This window comes from Chelonoidis abingdonii, chromosome 3, assembly GCF_003597395.2.
Source record: "Chelonoidis abingdonii isolate Lonesome George chromosome 3, CheloAbing_2.0, whole genome shotgun sequence".
In the NCBI taxonomy this organism is placed as follows: domain Eukaryota; kingdom Metazoa; phylum Chordata; order Testudines; family Testudinidae; genus Chelonoidis; species Chelonoidis abingdonii.
The window spans coordinates 151,232,083-151,253,395 of NC_133771.1; the positions used below are offsets into that span (position 1 = coordinate 151,232,083).

The 21,313-nt window shown below is 43.1% G+C and overlaps 2 protein-coding genes and 1 long non-coding RNA gene across 6 annotated transcripts in view; 2 read left to right on the plus strand and 1 right to left on the minus strand.

Annotated features, from left to right (window-relative positions):
* The window catches only part of CRIM1 (cysteine rich transmembrane BMP regulator 1), a 330,365-nt gene extending 321,314 nt beyond the window's left edge, over nt 1-9,051 (plus strand). For all 3 annotated transcript variants that reach the window (XM_075064226.1, XM_075064227.1, XM_075064225.1), the window contains one exon: nt 6,223-9,051. In XM_075064226.1, the coding sequence (XP_074920327.1) occupies nt 6,223-6,399 (177 nt within the window). In that variant the 3' untranslated portion in view covers nt 6,400-9,051. The remainder of the gene's footprint in view (nt 1-6,222) is intronic.
* Nucleotides 738-21,023, minus strand: LOC116820137 (uncharacterized). Its single transcript, XR_004372561.2, has 2 exons — nt 20,637-21,023; nt 738-2,327 (listed from the first exon to the last, which is right to left on the minus strand). It is a non-coding gene; the product is annotated as an uncharacterized LOC116820137 (long non-coding RNA).
* FEZ2 (fasciculation and elongation protein zeta 2) overlaps nt 20,808-21,313 on the plus strand; it is a 51,756-nt gene continuing 51,250 nt past the window's right edge. Inside the window, exon 1 of one of the 2 annotated variants that reach the window (XM_032772391.2) lies at nt 20,808-21,242. In XM_032772391.2, the coding sequence (XP_032628282.1) occupies nt 21,013-21,242 (230 nt within the window). In that variant the 5' untranslated portion in view covers nt 20,808-21,012. The remainder of the gene's footprint in view (nt 21,243-21,313) is intronic. The other variant, XM_032772390.2, reaches the window with a different exon arrangement.

Consider the following 21,313-nt stretch of genomic DNA (forward strand, 5'->3'; position numbering starts at 1 on the left):
ACAACTTTCAGTTAAGAAGGATAATGCCAAAAAATGGCCACTAAACTGTAAAAACATCAAAGTTAGCCAATGCACAAACTTTCGGAGAGTTTTCATTATATGATAGGTTTGAAGAGTCTGCATTATTCCATTAAGATCATTTGAGATTTAAAAAGATGCTAAATTTTTTAAGTGGCCCTTTTAAAAATTAATTTGAATTCATAAACTAATAAATGGATTTATTTTTAAATTCTCAGAAAATTCATTTTCTGGCCCCCAAAAAAGTCTTCAATTTTGGAGAGGTTACAGTGTATTCTTCCTGTATAAGTGGTTTGAGTCTCTGCTTTAAGTACAAAACTGTGGAACTACAACCAGTGCTTCCATAATAATAAAAGCCTGGATAGTACTTATACTTGTTATCTCACCAGCACCCAGACAAGAGGAACAGACTTTTACTAGCTGATTGAAATCACAGTCAGAGCAATCCCTGAAAGCACCTTTTTTATCACCCTTCATCTTTCACATTTACCATAGTCATTACCAGAACTAATTATCCATTTCAATTTAGTTTTCTCAAATATCAATTTATATGAATGATAAACACACGTTGCTGCACCCATTAATTCCCAACCCTTTTTGTCTGGGGCCACCTTCTCTCATGTATTGGTCCCTGGGGTCTCAACCTGCTTGTCACATCTCTCACATTCTGTCTTGCTGTGCTTTTCACACTTTTTTTTCTTTTCTAATAATTTTTCTTGTGTTACTTTCTGTTGTGTGTTCTTGTTACTCCCACTAGGCCCTCCTCTTGTTCCTCAGTAGTCCCACCACTGTGTCCCACTCAGGAGCTTGTCTTTTAATCATGCTACAAAGCAGTTTGTATAAATACAGTGTAGCACCACCTAGTGGAAGAGTACATAACACACAGCCAGAAGTAGCAACAGATTAAGGAAGAGACCATACAGCCAGTGCCCAAATTCCTGTAAAGAAGGAAAGGTTTGCCCCACAGAGAAATTTGGGTAGGAACAGCTGTGCGATACCTTCTCTAAATTTACCATAGACACAGATAAGTGGGACAATGGCAGATCTTTATTCTACTAATTTTCTACTGTCCTATCACATGAGATGTCCCCTAAATGTTGCAAAATGTTACTTTTTGGATTGTTTAGACAGCAGAAAAATCAAAGTTATTTAGGGACTTATTCTGACCCTTTCCTCACAATGAGTAGAACCTTAGTCTGCAAGTGGTCCTACTAACTTGAGTGGGACGACCCTTGAAGTAAGGGGCGACTCAGTATAGCAAAAGTCTCAGAATCTGGCACTTAAGTTAGAAGGGCTATATCTAGGTTTATTTGTGTGAATAAGGGTTTGCCAGATCAGGCCCTAGATTTGCTAAGTAGTTGAAATCTACCAGAAACCTTGTTTTTGCTATTGCAAGTAAATTTAGGAAAATCTATTACCTTATCCAATGCTTACAGAAGCATTTTTGTTTCAAACTCTAGCACCTGCATAGTGTGACCCATTGGCTTAGACGCGTGCAGTTTTTCTCAACAGTTATAGGCTAGTTCTCCTTTGAAGACTTGTGAATATGCAAATAGTCAAATTTTATTCAATACTTTACCTTTTTTTTCTTTTGAGTTACTTCCTCCAGATACCCCTAATTCTTTTGTACCTCTATCTGTTGGATGGGGGGATACTTCCTAGTAAGTTTCAACAACTGGGAAATGTCTGAGTCCAATTGTACATATTCACGAGCCTTCCTGCCACCCTCACTCTTCTCTTAAGTAATTGTTCTTAATTATTATTTATTCATTTATTTATATTGTTTCCATATATAATTCAAATGATACAAGAATGAAAATAAGGTCTCTGATCCAGAAAGGTTACAATCATTTGTGTGTTTGAGATTTCTCCTATTTCTTATAACAACTTTCTTTATAGACAGTCTGGAGCAGCCAAGTCTCTTTTGGGTTATTAGTATTCCAATAAGTCAGTGCCCATTACAATTCTGTGTGGGACAAGATTTTCCTAGCTTCATGGACACATTGAGTATGTGGCTTCTCATTCTTAAGAAAAGTAGATGAATAATTCTTACAGTATAACTACATTAGAAATCATACTAAGAGATAATTCAGTTAGGAAGCCCTTTATAATAGTAACAAATCAGATCACTGAGACTGACATAAGCCTTTGATCTGTTATTCTTTTGAAGTCTCGCCATCAGTGCATTAGTCACTTCAGCCATATAGCCCTGAATCGCTGCAAAATCCAATAAACATGATGGGTTTTTCCCCAAACATGGAGTGTTTTCAGCTGGAAACCACAAGCCTCTCATTTGAACTATTGGCAGCCTGTATGAGAGAAAACAAAAACAGAAGGAAATGTCAGCCATAAAATTTCATCCTACACAAGTGATGACATTTTACTTTATATCCAAAGCAAACAAATCTATAGCAGAATAACTTAAAAAAGAATAAAACATTACTGCTTATTATTAGGATATAGTTCACACCACCAGAACAGAAGCCCTGATGCTAACTGTAATGATCCAAAATAATATACATAAATGGACATATTTAACTGTAAACAAAAAGGCTTATATTACCTCAACTTTGGGGGAAAAAATTGATTCATATAAGGCAAATTATGTGAAATCATTCCAAAATCCCAAAGATCTAAACATTTGGGAAGATTTTTGCCTTTAATAGATGAAATGGGAACTGTATAAATTAATCTTACCAACAATTTTAATCCTACATATTGAAAGAAGTGGCAACTATCTATCTTGACAGGGAAGTTAATGACCTGGTATTACTAGTATAAATCAGTGCCAAATAATGTAAATCTGTCTTTATACATTAAAATATCAAATTGATTTTCTGTGACAACCTATTTGTAGATTGGTAGTGGTCTAAGCACAGATTCAAACACGATCATTTCTTATATCATCACTAGTAAAACAACATCTTTTTCTAATATTTTTCCTGAGTAACAGCAATTGTGTGGTTAAGAGTATTAGACCCACTGTAAATAGCTTTCAGGTCTGGTAAATGTTGTAGCATCTCTTCAGCACTTATCTGACTTGGCAAACGTTTATTGTGTACTTACACTTCTCTCTATCACACATCATGAGTTAAGTCATTTCATCTAATCCAGGATTCTCTTATCTAATTTATGAGAAAGTCATGCAGAACTGTATCAAAGACCTTACCAAAGTTAAGAAGCACTATGACCACTACATTTCATTTATCCACCAAGCCTTTTATCTTATTAAAGACAAAGCACCAGGTAGTGATGAGTTACATCCATCTATATAATATAAGAATAGAGAATCAGGTAGGTGAGCTATTATTTTTAAGTCTTTTTTTAATGCCAAAGAAGCACAGTACTAAGTGTGATAGGGCAAAAGTGAGTTTACTGTCATTCCAACATAGAAATTAAAGGTTGTAAAAAGAGGCTTTACAGAGAAGTGTAATGTTTATGGCCCTGATCCTACAAAACGATCTGTGGACTTGGACCTTCAGGCCAGCACTGAGTCCTGCTAAAGTTAATGGGACTCAGCACAGGCACAAGTGTCTGTTCAAGCAGATCCTTTTGCAGGAACAGGGCATAAATTAGGAAAGATTTTCAAAAATCATTTAAGGACTATTCGAGGTACATCTGGAAAAGAAAAGATGATTTGATATGAGTAGACCTGGATTATTGAATACAAATCTTTGATCAATAAATCCCTTTATGATTTGGATCGTCCGAGAGAGACTGTGCAACCTTAACTCTATCCACCTTGTACGCATGCATTATGTTACAGTCTAATTACATGATCACGTTATTTTTTCCACAGGACTCCTGCCTCATTCAGTGCACAGGTTAAACAATGTATGAGGCAGGATGTGTAATGAAAGAGGCAGTTGTCTGTAGGACCCCTGACTCATTCAGTGCAGAAGCTAGAAGTCATATAATAAATGTGAGGATGGACTGCAGGTACAGAAACAATGGTCTTATGATTAAGGCATTGGAGGGGACCCAGGATAGATTAATTCTTTCCCTGGCTTGGTCACAGACTTACTATTTGGTGTTGGACAAGTCATTTTTAATTTTTCAGAGGCACTCGCTTGATTGTATGTTCTTTATTTTTGGATGCCCAACTTGAGATGAATGAACATGTCTTAATTTTCAGGAGTGCTGAGCACTAACAAATCCAGATGAGTGCAGTGCAGTTACAGTGTAGTGTACTCTGCTAGATACCAAAAATCATGGAGGGAACAGAAACACTGGATATCTGGCTTATTACAACAGTCTAAACCACTAAGTCCCTCTTTTTGCACTATGACTACAGAAGTGTTAATGGACCCCACTCTACCTTTGAATGGGTCCTTACAATATGTGCTAACTACTTACACTAAATTATCTGTTCCATCTTGCATTTTGCTGTGATGCGGAGAATTCATTTCCCAGACCTCAAGAAGAGATCTATGTGGCACGAAAGCTGGTCTCTTACCAACAGAAGCTGGTCCAATAAAAGAGATTCCCTCACCCACCTAGTCTCTCTCAAATCCAGATGAAGTCATTGAAACTGTGGGTTCTCAGCACCTTTTGAAGAATCAAGTACTAACTGTCTCAAATTGGGCACCCGATCACTGAGGAACCGCAAATTAGTGTATAGTTTTTCAGATTTCCAGTGAGCACAGAGACTGCACCATCCCTAATCCATTGGCAGTGCCTGGCCTCAGCCTTGTCCCTACCAATTATGGTGCCCTATGGAGCCCAAGCACATGCTCCCCCTCCCCCTGTCCTGCAGAGGGGTCTGGGATGCGCTCAAGGCTTGCAGGGCCACAGAGGTAGGAGCTGTGTGGGTGTGTGCTTTGGGGGCTCTACAGGTCCAGAGCAGCTGGGGCATTAGCGGGGGGGGGGGAGCCTGGCACTGGCAGCAGGAATGACCCGGCCCCAGCCGTGTCGCTCGGGGGAAAAGGCTTGGGGAAAGGGGTCCACCCCCACCCCACTGAACTCACGGGCAGCGGGAAGTGGAGCAGGCTGGGGCTGGGTTGCTCTGCTTCCCACAAATGCTACTGCTGCCAGTGCCAGGCCCCCCTGCTAATCCTGTGGGCTGCGTCTGTCGCTGGGGGAGAGGGCTTGGGAGAAGGGGTGGAAAATGGGGGCGGGAAGAGACGGGGCAAGGGTAGAGAGAGTTGTCCCAGGCCCTGCACACCCCTAGGAACATCCCTGTCCCTTGCAGTGGGCGCACCCCAGAGGGAGGCCAGCTGGGGGATGGGACTGGCTGCTGGCGCTGCTGCATATGAAGCATGCAGCTGCATAGACCACCAATTTTGTGGTGCCCTACGCAGCTGCATATTCTGTGTATGCCTAAGGATGGCCCTGCCTGGCATCCCAAAGAGGGCAGGCAGTCCTCTTTTGCCCACAGAGCAAGAGACATGTAGGAGGAAGATTGGACTTTGTAAAGGGTTGTAATATAATAGCAGATCTGCTGCCTTTGCCTGTCAGACTTCTGGGAAGCAGAATACCAGTGGTCCCTCAAGAGTCATAGCTCCATACAGGGGCAGCTCCAGGCCCCAGCACGCCAAGCGCGTGCTTGGGGCAGCATGCTGAGGGGGGCGCTCTGCTGGTCGCCGGGAGGGCAGCAGGCAGGATGCCTTCAGCGGCATGCCTGCGGAAGGTCTGCTGGTCCCGCGGCTTCGGTGGACCTCCCGCAGGCGTGCCTGCAGACCCTCCGCAGGCGTGCCTGCGGGAGGTCCACCAGAGCCGCGGACCGGCAAGCGGCAGAGCGCACCCTGCGCCGTGCTTGGGGCGGCGAAATGTCTAGAGGTGCCCCTGGCTCCATAGCAATTTGTAAAATGTATTGTATCTAACAGGCACAATCCAGCCTGAAATTATAAAGCTTTCACTAAATGTAGACTGTAAAATACTTTATAATATGTATAGTAAAGGTAGCAGAGTTGTTACCAGATCTTTCCAAATGAAAAGGATTCATTTGCCAGCTTCTCATCCCAAGCAATTATATACCTGTGGCCCAAATATTGCAGTCCTTACTCAGCTCTTACTCAGTCCATGGGAGTCTTGACTTAGCAAGGACTGCAAAAGTTGAACCTTTGTAACAAAGAAAAATAAATAGTGTGATTTTTGTTTTTGAGAACTGTGTGTCACAAACACTTCCCTTTACCTATTGTGGAGAGAAGACAACAGTGGTGTATGAACTGGATTTTTATGTTTGTTTTTTTTCTTTTCCAACAGCCTTCTTGCCTAAACAATCAGCTGGTATACGTGGATTGCAAGAAAGGTACCATGGTCCAGGTGGACAGTTCTCAGAGAATGCTAAGAATTGCTGACCCAGATTCAAGATACAGTGGATTCTACAGCATGCAAAAACAGAACAACCTGCAGGCAGATAATTTCTATCAAACAGTTTGAAGAATTGCACCTTTGCCAAGGATTTGAGAAAGAAGGAGAGCGAGAGACTAAGTCTGCTATTAAAATAAAACTAGAATTGTGCACTTGCTTAGTGGATTGTATTGGATTTGTGACTTCATGTACAGTCTAAGACCTTACTGGGATGGGCTCTGACTCCTGCAATGTGCCAGAACAAGCATTCCCACTTTTCCTTGCGATAACTGACCAAGAGTTTTCTTAGAACCAAAGTTTTAAAACTTGTTAAGATGTATTTGCTTGTAACATAGCTATAGAGATTGTTTGGGTGGGTGAATTTGGGGTTGGGTGGTGAAATGAGAGAAAGCTTCAAAGAAGAAAAGCTGGTCAAGCTTGGCTCGGGGATAGAACAAATAAAGAATATTGCCAAGCATCAGGATGGTGGCTTTTCTTGTTGCTCTGAAACTGCATTTGTTGCAGCAAAGCCTAACCCCACATGGAAACAGAAAACAGAGGTCTCTTTTTTTTTTTCCCAGCTGTTGCTACAAAAGTATACTCCTAGAACAGAACCTGTCATGTCACAGGTATGGTGTAGCTGCATATATTTTTCTATATGACAAGAAGCTGCAGTAGTTAATGATATAGCAAGGAAAAGGTTATAGCAGAATATAAAGGGTGGGTTTATTAAGGATGTATAAAATTATACCTTGTGCTGCTTTTTGTTTTAATTTTGTTTTCTGCAGAGCTGATTGGCCAGATTTTGGCAGAGTTAGCAAATGACTGAGGCCTAAATAATTCTTGATATGAGCACTGGATCTTTTGACAGCAGTATTGAAGGAAGGAAGGGAAAGTCAAGAACACCATGCAGTTCCAGGGGCTTTCATTTGTTGTGTTTTTGTTTTGTTGTTAATCTCTGGTTGTTCGGACAGTTTCAGTGGAGGAGGAAGAAAAAATATTTTGTTGGACAAAGCTCTTGCTTAAATGAAAGAGTAAAAAAAGAGACTGTTTTAAGGTTTTTCCTGTTGTTCTTATTTACTGGTTATGCAGATTAGAAACTACTTCCATGCTAGGAAGCTACTTAATTTTAATTGTATATTACTCAAGCACCTTTTTTGAAGCTCAGAAAAAAGGAGATCATGCTTCTTTAAACATTAGCATTATAGGAATATTTATGTAAATATAATTATGCTAAAAACAACAAAGTATTTGTATGTCTGTGTGTATATATGTGCATATATATAATGTGTGTGCATACACACAAACACACTATATATGTATATGTGTATATATACAGTATATATATAGTATCAATCTGTATATATACAGTATATATATAATTTTCTATTTTTTTCTTGTTGAATGTATTTTTATCTGAGAGATTTTACCCAGAGCAGAAACAGATAAAACAGGCATTCCATAGCAGTGCTTAATTGCTTGTGAGTTTAGGAAAGACAAGAGGAGCATCTCATTCTACCTACCGTTTTATTTGATTTGAAAGTGTTTTGTGTGTGTGCGCACGTGCGCATGTACGCATGTACACGCTTGTGTTTGTGTGTGTGTGTGTATGTATGGTATGTGCACGATTATAGCAGTAAGCATTGCTCTTGCTACATTTCAGGGTGTTTCTTTTTTTCTTTTCCTGCTTAGCCTTAAAAAGGCTTTTAATTAATGCATCGGCTAGAGACACTGATGGCAATATACATGCAGCACTAATCAGCTCCGTAGAATAACACCATCAGCTCCTTGATTTTTTTTTAATTCAAACAATTGTTTGAAACAACTACTGGAATATTGTCCACATTAAGCTGGAAGTTTGTTGTAGCTTGCCTCATTGATAACTCTGACTGTGTAATACAAAGTTAACTTTCCAGACAGGTCTTGGCACTTTTATACTAATTACCCATTGCCTTTTTTCTTTTACAAATGCTTGTCATAAAAGACACAGATACCCAGTATGCTTAATGTGAAAAGAAAATATATTTTTTTGTAAAGGAACTCTCAAGTATTGTTGTAAATACTTGGTCAGAGGTTGCTGAACTTTAAAACTGAAAAAAAAAAAAACCTAATTTATTATTATAATGACCTAATTTATTAATCTGAAGATTAACAATTTTTTGTTTTAGAATATCAGAAAGGTGTTCTAGCTGTTTGCATCAAAGAAAAAAATAGGTGTTTCATTAAGGGTCAACATTTTTTCTATTTATATGACTTCAGTTTCCAAAAACAAGAAAAAATGTAGTCCTCCCAGCATTTTGTACTCAATATGATATTGAAACAGATATGTTTCTGTCCAGTTATTACAAAGATTCTGTCAAGACAAATCATCCATTCCTTGCATAAGAGTAAGCAGTCTTTATCCAGAAATTGTAAAAGCTTGCTTTTGTTTTACAATCAAGGCCATATTCTGAAAATATTAGCAGGATATAGGACATATGGTATAAAATGTTTTTTATTATTTTATTATTATTTTAAAGATATGATTTATCCTATGTGCTGTATCCATTACACTCTTTTACTTTGGTTCCTGTTGTGCTCTTGTAAGAGAAATGCAGATATAATTTTCTGAAAAATAAAATAGATGCATATGTGGCACTCGGAGTGCACTGCAGTACAGCAGATTGCCTGTTTACTTTTTTAACTGTAAGGCGGTTTCTTGTAATTTGGCTCTTGGCAGCACAATAAAAATTTTAAACCTAATGATGCACTTTTTAAAAAATGTTCAATGAATGACTACCATAAAATGTTTGAGACATTAGTTTATAATTTATTTATTCTATGGTGATTTATTTCCTTCACATTTGAATTTGTACATTATTTTTGCCCAACATTGTTCTAAAGTAGTTTTGAACCAAGACAGGTCAACTACAGGCCTTTCAATTAGGGATAGTTTTTGTCTCACACGTGAGGTTTGAACTGAAGAATTTTCACAGCGTCATTAGAAAATGTTTGTGGAGTTCTAGCAATAAATTATGGACTATATCAAACTTCACCTCATCTCATAAACTGAAATGTCTCAAATCTTAAACTTTAAATTAATACATATTAACATAAGAATTACTATACTGGGTCAAACCAATGTTCCAGCTAGCCCAATATCCAGTGGCCAGAACCAGAGCTTCAGTAGACTTGTACAGAAAAGGACAACTGAAGCGATCCTCCCATCTTCCCCGTCCAGCTCCTCTGTCTGTCAGAGGTTTAAGGTTGTCCCAAGCATGGGGTTGCATCCCTGACCATCTTGGCTAATAGCTATTAATGGACCTATCCTCCATGAACTTATCTAGTTCTTATTTGAACTGTTCCACATTTGGCCATCACAAACCAGGGGAATGAGTTTCACAAGTTAATTGTGCACGGTGTGAAAAAGTACTTCTGGTTGTTTATATTAAACCTTCTAACTATTAATTACATAGGGTGACCCCATTTTTTGTATTGTGGGAATGGGTAAATAACACTTTTTTTCCACACCACTGGTGATTTTATAGATCTCTACCATATCCCTCCTTAGCTGTCAATTTCTAAGATAAACAGTACTAACCTTTTTAGTCTCTCCTTGTATGGAAACCATTCAATACCTTTGATCCTCTTTGTTGCCCTTCTCTGAACCTTTTCCAATTCCACTATATCCTTTTTGAGATGGGACAACAGAACTGAACACTATTTAAGGTGTGGGCATATCATGCATTTATATAGTGGCATGATATTTTCTGTCACATTTTCTACTCCTTTCCTAATAGTTCCTAACATTAACCTTTTTGACCATTGCTCCACATTGAGCTGAAGTTTTCAGAGACTTGAGTATCCATGGTGACTCAGATCTCTAGGCTTAGTGGTAATGGTTAATTTAGAAGCCCTAATTTTGTATATATACAGAGGAAACGTGGGGGGGCAGGGTGGCACGCATGGTCATGTGCATCCCCCTCCCCCAGATTTCTCCCAGAGTTTGCTGGCTGGGCTGCCTCCCTGTGCAGCAGCTCCTGGAGCTGGTGAGCTGCAAGCTGTGGCCACAGGGAAAGGGAGAAGCAAACAGCTGGGAGTTGCAGGGAGGAGGCATTGAGGATAAGAGGGATGTGTGTGCCTGGGGGTTGGGGAAGAGATTCAAGTTGTTCAGGGGAGAGGGGGAGTATTAAATTGTGCCTCCCTACTCAGCAGGTACTAGTCATCTCTGCATTTATAGTTGGGATTATATTTTTCTAATGTGCATTATTTTGCATTTATCAACACTGAATTTCATCTGTTATTTTGTGAGATCCCTCTCTAACCAGGGCCGGATTAATGCAGGGGCTTTAGGGGCTGCAATCCAGTGCACCAGGCTAAGGGGGAAACCGTTGCAACAGGGCTCAGGCAGGCTTCCTGCATGCTGAGGCCTCATGCTGCTCCCAGAAGCTGCTGGCATGTCTGAGGCCCCTTGGGGGGCGGGGAGGCGGCTCCCATTGGCCAGGAACTGACCAATCGGAGCTGTGGGGTGGCGCTTGTGGGCATGGGCAATGCATGGGGACACTCTTTCCCCCTCCCAAAGCGGCACACAGAGCTGTGCTAGCAGCGAGCCACTTCTGGGAGCAGCATGGGGCTATGGCAGGAAGGAAGGCAGACTGTCCAAGCTCTGCTGTGCTGCTGGCTGGGAGCTGCCTGTGACAGGGAGTCCTGGGGACAAGGAGGGCACAGACATTGGGAGGGGCGGTCAGGGACAGGGAATGGGGGGGTTGGATCGTGGGCGTTCCGGGGGTCGGTCAGAACTCAGCAGGGAGGGGGGTGGATAGGGGTCAGGGCAGTCAGGGGAAAGGGAGCAGGGTTGGGGTCTCTGGGGGACGGTAAGGGGACAAGGAGCAGGATGGTGTGATGAACTAGGGAATGTTCTTAATGTTTTCTCTGAATACTGTGTTGGTGCCTCAGTGTCCCCTAGGCAGTTCTTAAGTATCTGGCAGAGCAAAGGAACAGTGCACCTAAATGCCTGGCCCTTTGTCTCCTAGCAACTGATGGCCTGGGCCCCTCCCCTGCAAAGGTGCCAACTGAAGGTGTTGGAGCAGAGATCACGGTGACTCTGGCCTGGAAAAGGAGCTGAGCAGAGAGAGAGGCGTGGAGGGGGGTTGTTTAGTCTGGAGCTGCCTGGGACGAGGAGTGAAGTGCAGACCTGGGGGTCTGGCTCACTGCCCCCCAGAAGGACCCGGCTGAGGGTTCGGTTTGCTGTATCTACAAGCTCGTTTTAGACCTGTTCTGCCATCGAATAAACCTCTGTTTACTGGCTGGCTAAGAGTCCGTCTGACTGCAAAGTGGGGTGCAGGACCCTGTGGCTTCCCCGACACGCCTGGGGCGGGCTCGCTGTGGAGAGCGCAAGGAGGGGAGGATGTGGTGCTCCAGGAGAGATCAGGAGTGAACGTGTGAGGCTTGCCCTGAACAAGTCTGTCCCCAGGGAGAGGAGGCTCCCAAAGTCCTGACTGGCTTTGTGGGGAGCTGTTCCAGAGCATCGGCCAGGGACTCCGTGACAGATGGGTTGGGGATTCTGAGTGGGGACAGGCAGTCGGGGGCAGGAAGGAGTGGGCGGGGGGATAGGGGCGGGCCAGGCTGTTTGGGAGGTACAGCCTTCCGACCCAAAGCTCATTCAGCAGTTTGAGGCTTGCAGAAGAGCCAACTGTTAGCTTTTCCATTAGGGCTACCATCCTTTTCCTTCTCAAATGCCAAATTATAGTCTAGATTTAATTTCAGTGCCATAGGGAGATTCATGTCAGGGGGGGTAGCTTCATTTAAAATTAGCCACTGGGGGAGGGATACATGAGAGAGCAATATCCTTCCCAACCCACCAAGGGACCCCCCTCCCCTGCATTCCCTGAGTTTCCAAGGGTTAATTCAGTGATTCTCAAACTTTAATACTGGTGACCCTTTCACATAGCAACCTCTGAGTTTGATCCCCCCCCTTATAAATTAAAACACTTTTTTATTATATTTTACACTATTATAAATGCTGGAGGCAAAGCGGAGTTTGAGGGTGGAGCGTGAAAGCTCGCGCCCCAGTATAATCTCTGAACCCCTGAGGGTCTGACCCCAGTTTGAGAACCCCTGGGTTAATTTAATTTAGCACCCCTATGTCCATTCACATGCATGTGCTATTTTGAGCATTTCAGTTTCATAATATAGGTCATCCCAGATTCTGGAATGAGGTCAAAAGCTCAGTTCGTGGAGTATTTACATAAGCTATACTAAAGACAAACCACAGTAACCGTCTCGAGTTTGTGAGGGACCCATGGAGCCAGTCTCTAACAGATAAATGCATGGAGGTTAAGTCCGTTAATGGCTATTAGCCAGGATGGGTAAGGAATGGTGTCTCTAGCCTCTGTTTGTCAGAGGGTGAGATGAATGGCAGGAGAGGATCAACTGATCATTACCTGTTAGGTTCACTCCCTCTAGGGCACTGGGATTGCTTGTTCGGGTAGACAGGCTACTGGGCTGGATGGACCTTTGGTTTGACCTACTATGGCTGTTCTTATGTTCTAAGCTAAATGAACCCAAAGTTATGGAGACAGATATGAATCAAGGAAGCCAGCAGAGTATCAGAAACCTGGAAAAATCTCTGACTGGATGGGCTCAGGCATTTGGTCACAAGCTGAGTTGGTTCAAAAGGTTTGGATTTTTTTAAGCAGATTTTTTTTATTGTTTCTTTAAAAAGTCAAACACAGCAAGCAGCAAATATTTGGTCACATGCTTCTGAAACCCCAAACCATATTCAGGTTTTGGCAGACTAATTTCAGCTTTTCAATTAAAAAAAAACAACAAATTTTGAAGGAAAGCAGACAATGTCCGTGTTTTTTTTCTGCTTTTTAAAAACCCCTAGTTTTCGATCCAGAAAAAAGTTTTGACTGAAAATATTTGTCCAACCCTTTTAAAGAGCTTTAGTGCCTTTTAGCACTAGCTGATGCTGAGAACCAGTGATACCTTGTAAAGAAGTTTTCTCAAAACTGGGTTGTGTTGAGATGCAGAAGGTTTAATTTTTCCCAGGGCTGCCCGTGGGTAAGGAGCAAGTGGGGCAATTTGCCCCAGGCCCTCCACAAGAATATAATATGGTATAGTATTGCAATTTTTTTATGGAAGGGGCCCCCAAAATTGCTTTGCCCCAGGCCCCCTGAATCCTCTGGGCGGCCCTGGTGCCTCCCGGCTGGAGCCTACACCCCGCACCCTCTCCTGTACCTCAACCACCTGCCCCAGCTTGTCAGAATCCCCTCCACCATATTCCCTCCCAGAGCCCTCACCGTCTCCTGCACCCCAGCACTCTGCCCCAGCTTGGACCCCCCTCCTGCACGCAAAATCCCTCCCAGAAAGAAACTAATATAACAACTGTTCTACGGAAAGAAGTAGGCTATTTTGAATTAACTATATTCTACATCTTTTAAGACTGAAATGTAACCACAGAATGGCTTTGTTAATTAAAAGGCAAGTTTAGTATAGCGTTAATAGCCTCAATGCCATAATTTTAATCATTTTGTTTTAAATTAGGAAAAAGCCTTGTATACAGCAGACCCAAAAAATCTAATAGCCTGGGACCCACAGGAGAGTTAATCCGGCCCTGCCTGTAACTCTTTGCAGTTGGCTTTGTGCTTAACATCTTGAATAATTTTGTATCATCTGCAAACTTTGTCATTTCACTGTTCACTCCCTTTTCCAGCTCATTAATGAATATGTAGAACAGCACAGTACAGATCCTTGGGGGACTCTGCTGTTGACCTTCCTCCATTTTGAAAACTGACCATTTATTCCTACTCTGTTTCCTTTCTTTTAACTGGTTACTGATCGACAAAAGGACCTCCCATTATACCATGACTAATTAGTTTCCTTAAGACACTTTGGTACAGGACTTTGTCAAATGCTTTCTGAAAATCCAACTAGTATGTATCAACTGGATCACCCTTATCTATGTGCTTGTTGACATCCTCAAAGAATTCTAATTGATGGGTGAGGCATGACTTATCTTTACAAAATCTGTATTGACTTTTCTTCCAAGAAAAAGTGTCCATCTATGTGTCTGATAGTCTGTTCTGTAGGATGGTTTCAACCAATTTCTCTGGTACTGAAGTTAGGCTTACTGACTTGTGTGCCATCACTCAGGGTACAATCTGGACTGTTGAACAGCTGTATCCCCTCAATTCTCCAACCTGGAGTGTTTTATACACTGTTTTGCTGTCAGAGCAGCCGCTCCGGGCCTGCTCACTCACAGCCTCCAGCATGTAAATTACTCCCAGGTGAGTATAAGAGAGCTCTTAGCAAGCCACTGCTGAATTATATTGCAGAATGACACCAGCAAATTTCCAGCCTCAGGCTTGTCCCCAGAAATATGCATCTTGTACTGCCCAGCTCTTGCTTTCTGGACAATACAAGCTTATAGAAAGTGTCATTTCATTAATAGAAAATGATACGCACAAACCCTGTTATCTGAAATTGAGTTCCTTAAGCAATTCAATTCAAACATGCACTAGTTTTAGATAAAACAAAACAAGTTTATTAACTACAAATAGATTTTAAGTGATTACAAGTAATGAGGCATAACATTCAGAATTGGGTACAAAGAAATAAAAGGTAAAATGCAAACTAACACCTAACTTAACAAGCTAAGTGAACTTAAAGCAAAGGATCGCTCTCACCATATATTCTAGCAGTCTTACTGGCTGAATCTTTCAGCCAGGATCACTTCCCCATCCAATGATGCTTCATTTGTCTTTCAAGCATTTTTTTGCCATGAGTAGAGATGAAGGGAGAGAGAATTTGTGTCCTATAGTCTCACTTCTTTGTCATTTTCCTCTTTGAAAATCATCTCTAGTTGAGGTTCAGGCCACAAGAAGTCTGTTGAAGGGAAACTGCCAGCTGTTCCATTGCCAAGATGTAAATTTCACACTTATACCTTTCTTCATGCCAAAGAATGGCCACTTACCCAGGTGATAGTCTATTTGATTTTGTTGATGCCTGACTGAGGCATCGGTTTGCCTTTTGTCTCTCAGAACTTGGTTTGACCTGCTTTCCCAGATTTGGAATATGCCTAACATCATACAGTATTGTGTTGCCACACACAACTCATTATTGTCCTGGTAAAATGAGTTTTCAAATGATACATTTTGTACAAAGTATGTTTTGTGGGTTATCAGTCTTGTAAAATGGGTGAACATAAGGGTACAGACTATCACAGCCTGTAATTGCCGGGATCACCTCTGGAGCCTTTTAAAAGAAAATTGGTATTGCATTAGCTATCCTCCAGTCATCTGGTACAGAAGCTGATTTAAATGATAGGTTACATACCACAGTTAGTAGTTCTGCAATTTTTATTTAAGTTCTTGGGTGAATACAATCTGGTCCTGGTGACTTATTACTGTTTATCAATTTGTTCCAAAACCTCTGCATCCTCTGCAAGAGGACCAATGCAAATAATTTAGCTTCTCTACAATGGCCTCGTCTTCCTTGAGTGCTCCTTTAATACTATGGTCATCTGTTGGCAGCTTTCTGTTCCTGCTGTACTTTAAAACATTGTTAGTTTTTGTGTCTTTAGCAAGTTGCTTCTCAAATTTTCTTAGCCTGCCTGCCTCATACTTTTACACCTAACCTGCCGGTGTGTGTGTGAACTTTCTTACTATCGTCACTAGAATTTGACTTCAAAATTTTAAAGGATGCCTTTTGCTTCTAATCACCTCCATTACACTGCTGTTTAGCCATTGTTCCGTTCTTTGGTCCTATGTCTTTTCTGATTTGGGTTATACGTTTAGGCCTGAGCCTCTATTATGGTGTTTTAAAATAGCTCTTATGTTCCTTGCAGGCATTTAATTCTTGTGACAGTTCCTTTTAATTTCCATCTGACATGCATTCTTGTGTAGTTTCTCTTTTTAAAGTAAAATGTTACCAAGGTGGGGTTTTTTTGGTATTATTCACTCTACAAAGATGTTAAATTTAATTACACTATTATCACTATTACTGAAAGGCTCAGCTATTTATTGGACAAGCTCCTGTGTTCCACTTGACTGAATCAAGAATTGCCTCTTCCTATGTGATTCCAGGACTAGCTACTCCAAGTAGTCATCACTGCTGATGTCTAGATATTTTTATTTCTGTGTCATGCGGTGAGGTGGTATTTTCCCAGTCAATATGAGGATAATTGAAATCACCCGTTGTTATTGTGCTTTCTGCTTCTGTAGCCTCTAACCTCCCTTTGCAGTTCACAAGCACTGTCACCATCCTGATCAGGTGATCTTTTTGTTCCATTTTTTCCTCTAGGGTTGCCCCCTGTCCCCCCACCCCATATTTAGTGTTTCAAACAGAGGGACTGTATCAAAGTTGGGACTGTCTTAAACTCTTAGCCATTTAGCCATAAATGTCCAGTACTTTGAAAAAATCATTGCAATAGCTTTAAACATGGCTTTTTTGCAGATACCATTCAGACAAATGTTAAACCATGTGTACAAAATAATACATTCTTGTGCCTTAATTTCTGTAAGGATATACAAAAGAATCTAGCTTGCATTATATAGTATTATGTTTCATAATTTATATTTTAAAATGCTGAATTAAAGGCATAAGAACAGTGGGACAGTGTTTGACCATAACAATTTATTTCTTGACATTTGAAGTTGATGTTGCTAAGCACACCTTGCTCACTGTGGCTCTTGGATAGCAGGGCTTCTCAACTTTCAGCTCCAAAAAGATCCATGTCAAGTGCAAAGGGGGAAGCAGTGCTGTAGACATTAACACTACTGAGTCTACAATAACTTACCCTCAAAGCCAGAGGGCAACAAGAGTATTGGAGAGATTCTGTCAAATCCCCAAAGACCCTTTACTGCCCCTCAACACCAATCCCTTTCCTAGAACCAGATCGGAAACCATTCTGTTCTGGGAAGTGGAGGGAAATACAGAGAGGGTCTTATTTAAGAACTGAGATCAAGGAAAGCTTAGCTGTTAAGAAAAACAGGACAATCAGAATTTATGGGAAGGGGAGCTCAAGGGAGTGATAGAAGTAGGAGATATTACTGCAATTTCATCAGTTCATATCCAGCTACTTCAAAGCTGAGACATCTGCCTGCATCTTCAAATCCAATCAGCTCTGGGCAATCTAACAGCAGCCGAACAACCAGCAGTGAATATTTATTTTCTTTCATCTGGCAAGTAAGACATTATTGGAATAATTTTATTCTAACTTGACACCAGTAATTCCCTGGGCCCTGTGTGTCTTGTGCAAAGAGAACTGGAGTACTGTGAGTAGAAGGGAGGAGCTGCCCCCACAGAGCCTAGAGGAACAGGTAGCAGGACATCAGCCTCTGTAAGCCTTTCATTGAAGACCTTATCAGTTCCTAGGATCATGAACTGAGAATGTAATGTATTTGTTCACAATAATGTAGATTGTGTTGGTATTATAAATAAAAAATGCTTAGTTTCATATGGAACTAAGTGCTGCCTATTCTTGGCCTGTATCCTTAAATACTTGCCTTTGAATAGGTGGTGGATGAAACCAGTGCTACCTTGAGGGATATTGTTATCTGAAAACTTGTGCTGTAGGAGTGCTCAGGCCATAGATTTAACCATTAGGTGTTAGGCACTGGTTCTTTCAGCTGAAGTGATGGCAGAGAGCCGTCCACCCTGCCCAATTTGTCATGTGTGTGAGCTTTCTAGTCCATGGGAGATCCAGGAAAAAATTAAAAACAAAGAGGTAATGCCCAGGGATAGGTTCAAAACACTGGTGTTTCATTTAACAGGAAAGTACCCTGGTCCATTGCACAAGAGACCCATATATGCAGGTTCTCTCTTAAAATGAGTTCTCTCCTGCCATGTAAATCCAAAGTAGACAGCCTAAAGTTCAGCCTCTACATCTGCAAAAAGAGGTGTGTCTTTACATTGATATAGCCATCTCAAGTTCACTACTTCAATGTAAAATCCTAGTGCAGACAAAGCACAAGTAGTTTATATCTCAGTGTGGTAATCATAGTCAACTCTATACCCCCAGCTGGGATTTACCTGGACTAACTACAGTGAGGTAGAAACCACAGTATCTTGTCTCCACTAGGATTTTACATTGAGATACCTAACCCATTTTTTTCCTACTCTACAATTGCAGCTGAAGCTTCTGGAAGTGGAAGGGCTCTTCCTTGACTGGCTTGTTCCATGGGCAGAACAGAATGCAAAGTGATTGCTGCTACCACAGAAAAGCAGCATGCCAAGGCAGGAGGAGACATCAGAAGGGTTGGACAGAGATAGACAATAGATTACATGTGAGTGCTATTGCCCTGTGTGCTGCATGGGTTTCACCTCCCCCCAACAGCCTCAATGGGAAGAGTTGATACTGGAGGGGCCGGAGCTGGAGTATACTGGTGCCAAGTACTAAGGATCTCCTCAACTGACATTGCTGTGGAAGTGAAGTGCAATAAGTACCTTTTGATTCAGCCTGTCTACCCATCTAATAATTAATGCTGATACTTCAATCCCAGGATTTTAAGGTACTTTCTCCTACCAGTAAAATAGACAAGAAAACTGAAGAACAGAGGTGTGACAGGATTTTTTCAAAGTTGCACAGTGAGTCAGTGGCAAAGCTGGGAATAGATCCCAGGAGTCCTGATTCTCCAGTTCTGTACATTAGCCACAAGACCAGCCTTCCCATTTATAGCTGCAGTGTTTTTCTTTCCTCCCTTTCCCTCTCTGTTACAAGCTTGCTCTCATCAATTTTTTCCTTGCCATTGTCTTTCTGATTCTCTACCACCTGGCCCTTCCCCCATCTCCTTTCTACCTGTCCACTTCCCTTTCACCATGTCTGTCATTTGGAGGATGGAACATGCTGCTGCTACTCAGGTCCAGAAAGCAATGTTGTTGGCCACCTGTCTCTGCTGAACTGAGAGGCACAATGGGGACAAAGGAACAGCAGAGAAGCAGTAGTTGGAGAACAAAAATCACGTAGGATTGTAAAGGACATCAAGAGATCAAGTCCAGGCCTGCTGTGCAGAGGCAGGACCAGGAAAAGCTAGATCATTCCTGAAAGCTGTTTGTCCAACTTGTTCTTAAAAACCTCCAATGATAGGGATTCCACAACTTCCCTTGGAACCTATTCCAGACGATATCTATCCTTACAGTTAGCGGAGATGAAGCCCATTGCTTCTTATCCTACCTTCAGCAGACAGAAAACAATTGATCACAGTTCTCTTTATAAGTCCTTAACATATCTGATGACTTAGCATGTCCCCCTTCAATCTTTTCTGAAGATTAAACATGCCCTGGTTTTTTAACCATTCCTCATAAATCAGGTTTTCTAAACCATTTTGTCATCTTTGTTGCTCTCCTGTGTACTCTCTCCAGTTTGTCCACATCTTTCTTAACATAGGGCATATGGGACTCATCACGGGCCTCGCTAGTGATGAGTAGAGTGGGACAATTACCTCACATGTCTCCCATATAAAAACAAGGAGGGGTCCTTGTGGCATGTTAGAGACTAACAAATTTATTTGGGCATCAGCTTTTGTGGGCTAGAACCCACTTCATCAGATGCATGGAGTGGAAAATACAGTAGCAGACATATTTATACATAGTACATGAAAAGATGTGAGTTGCCTTACCAGGTGTGGGGGTGTCAGTCTAACCAAACAATGTAATTATCAGTAGAATACCAAGGGAGGAAAAATCACTTTTACAGCAGTAATGAGGGTGGCTCATTTCAAACAGTTGACAAGGTATGAGTAATAGTGGGGGGAAATTAGTACAGTAAAATTAGATTTTATAATGACTCATCCACTCCCAGTCTTTATTCAAGCCTAATTTGGTGGTGTCCAGTTTGCAAATTAATTCCAGTTATGCAGTTTCACAGGGGACTTTTTTTTTTTTTTTTAAGTTTTCCTCTTTTGTAGTTGCATGGTAATCTCAGGGTTTTGGCTCCGGTGATCAGGCTGCCCTGTGCATGGGCTGCACTGAATTTCAGCTTGGTGATTTCTGAGCAATTCTCCAACCAGTCCTGGGGGATGAATTCCAGCTGTACCCCCTCCCAGCGGCGGGTCAGCTGCAAACCTTTTCAGCGCTCCCTGCATCCCAGGCCTGACTGAAAACACTGACCAGGAGATGCCCGAAGTGCCCCCAGCCTGACTGGGCATGGGAACCACTGACCTCTGCCCGTCCAGCGGCACCTCCCACGCCGCGGCCGAGTCCGCGCACAAGCTGAACCTTGCTCAGGGCCAGCACCGGCCGGAGGGAGAATGGTGGCAGAGGAAGTGGGTGCCGCCTAAAGGAGGCCGGGGCCAGGGTCACGTCCCGGGTGTAGGCGGCTCGCGGCGCGGGCCTGCTGGGGTTACCTGCCTCCCGCAGCTCGGTCAACGGCCCGGGGCTGCGAGAGCCTCGCGCTCTGCTCCGCGCCGCTTCCTCACCGCCCGCCAGGGCAGGAGTCGGGCGGCTCCGCGCACGCGGGGCTCCGGGACTCCAACGGTCACTCGGGACGGGGGCAGGGCTGGCTCCTTTCCGCTCTCCCCCAGCTCCCAGGACCCCAGCGCCGGCCCTGGCCTCCGCCAGCCGCTCGCCAGCCTCCGCCGTTTGCGGGCGGCTTCTTTGGGCGCCAAGGCCCCCAGCAAGCCCCTTCGGCCCGGGACCGGCCCCGCCCCGTCTCCGCTGCAGCGGGAGGAGCCCCGGGAGCGCGCTCCGCGGAGCGCGCAGCCCGGTGTGTCGGTGACGGCCATGGCGGCGGCCTCGCCGCGGGACCCCGGGGACTGGCAGGATTTCTCCGGCTTCCAGCCCCCCGCAGGGAGCAGCCTCGAGCCGGCCCGGGACGGGGACAGTTGGGGACCCGGAGACCTGGGGGAAAAGCTGCTTCTCTGTTTCAAGCCGCCCCCGCCTCGGGACGGCAGCAGCGAGAGCCGGGTCCCGCCGCGGCCTCTCAGCGAGCAGAGCGCCCTACAGGAAGACGAGTGAGCGGGGGCGGGGCGCCGGGAGGGGGGTGAACGGCACGCGCGGGGGCCCCTGTTGGGGCCTGCAGCAC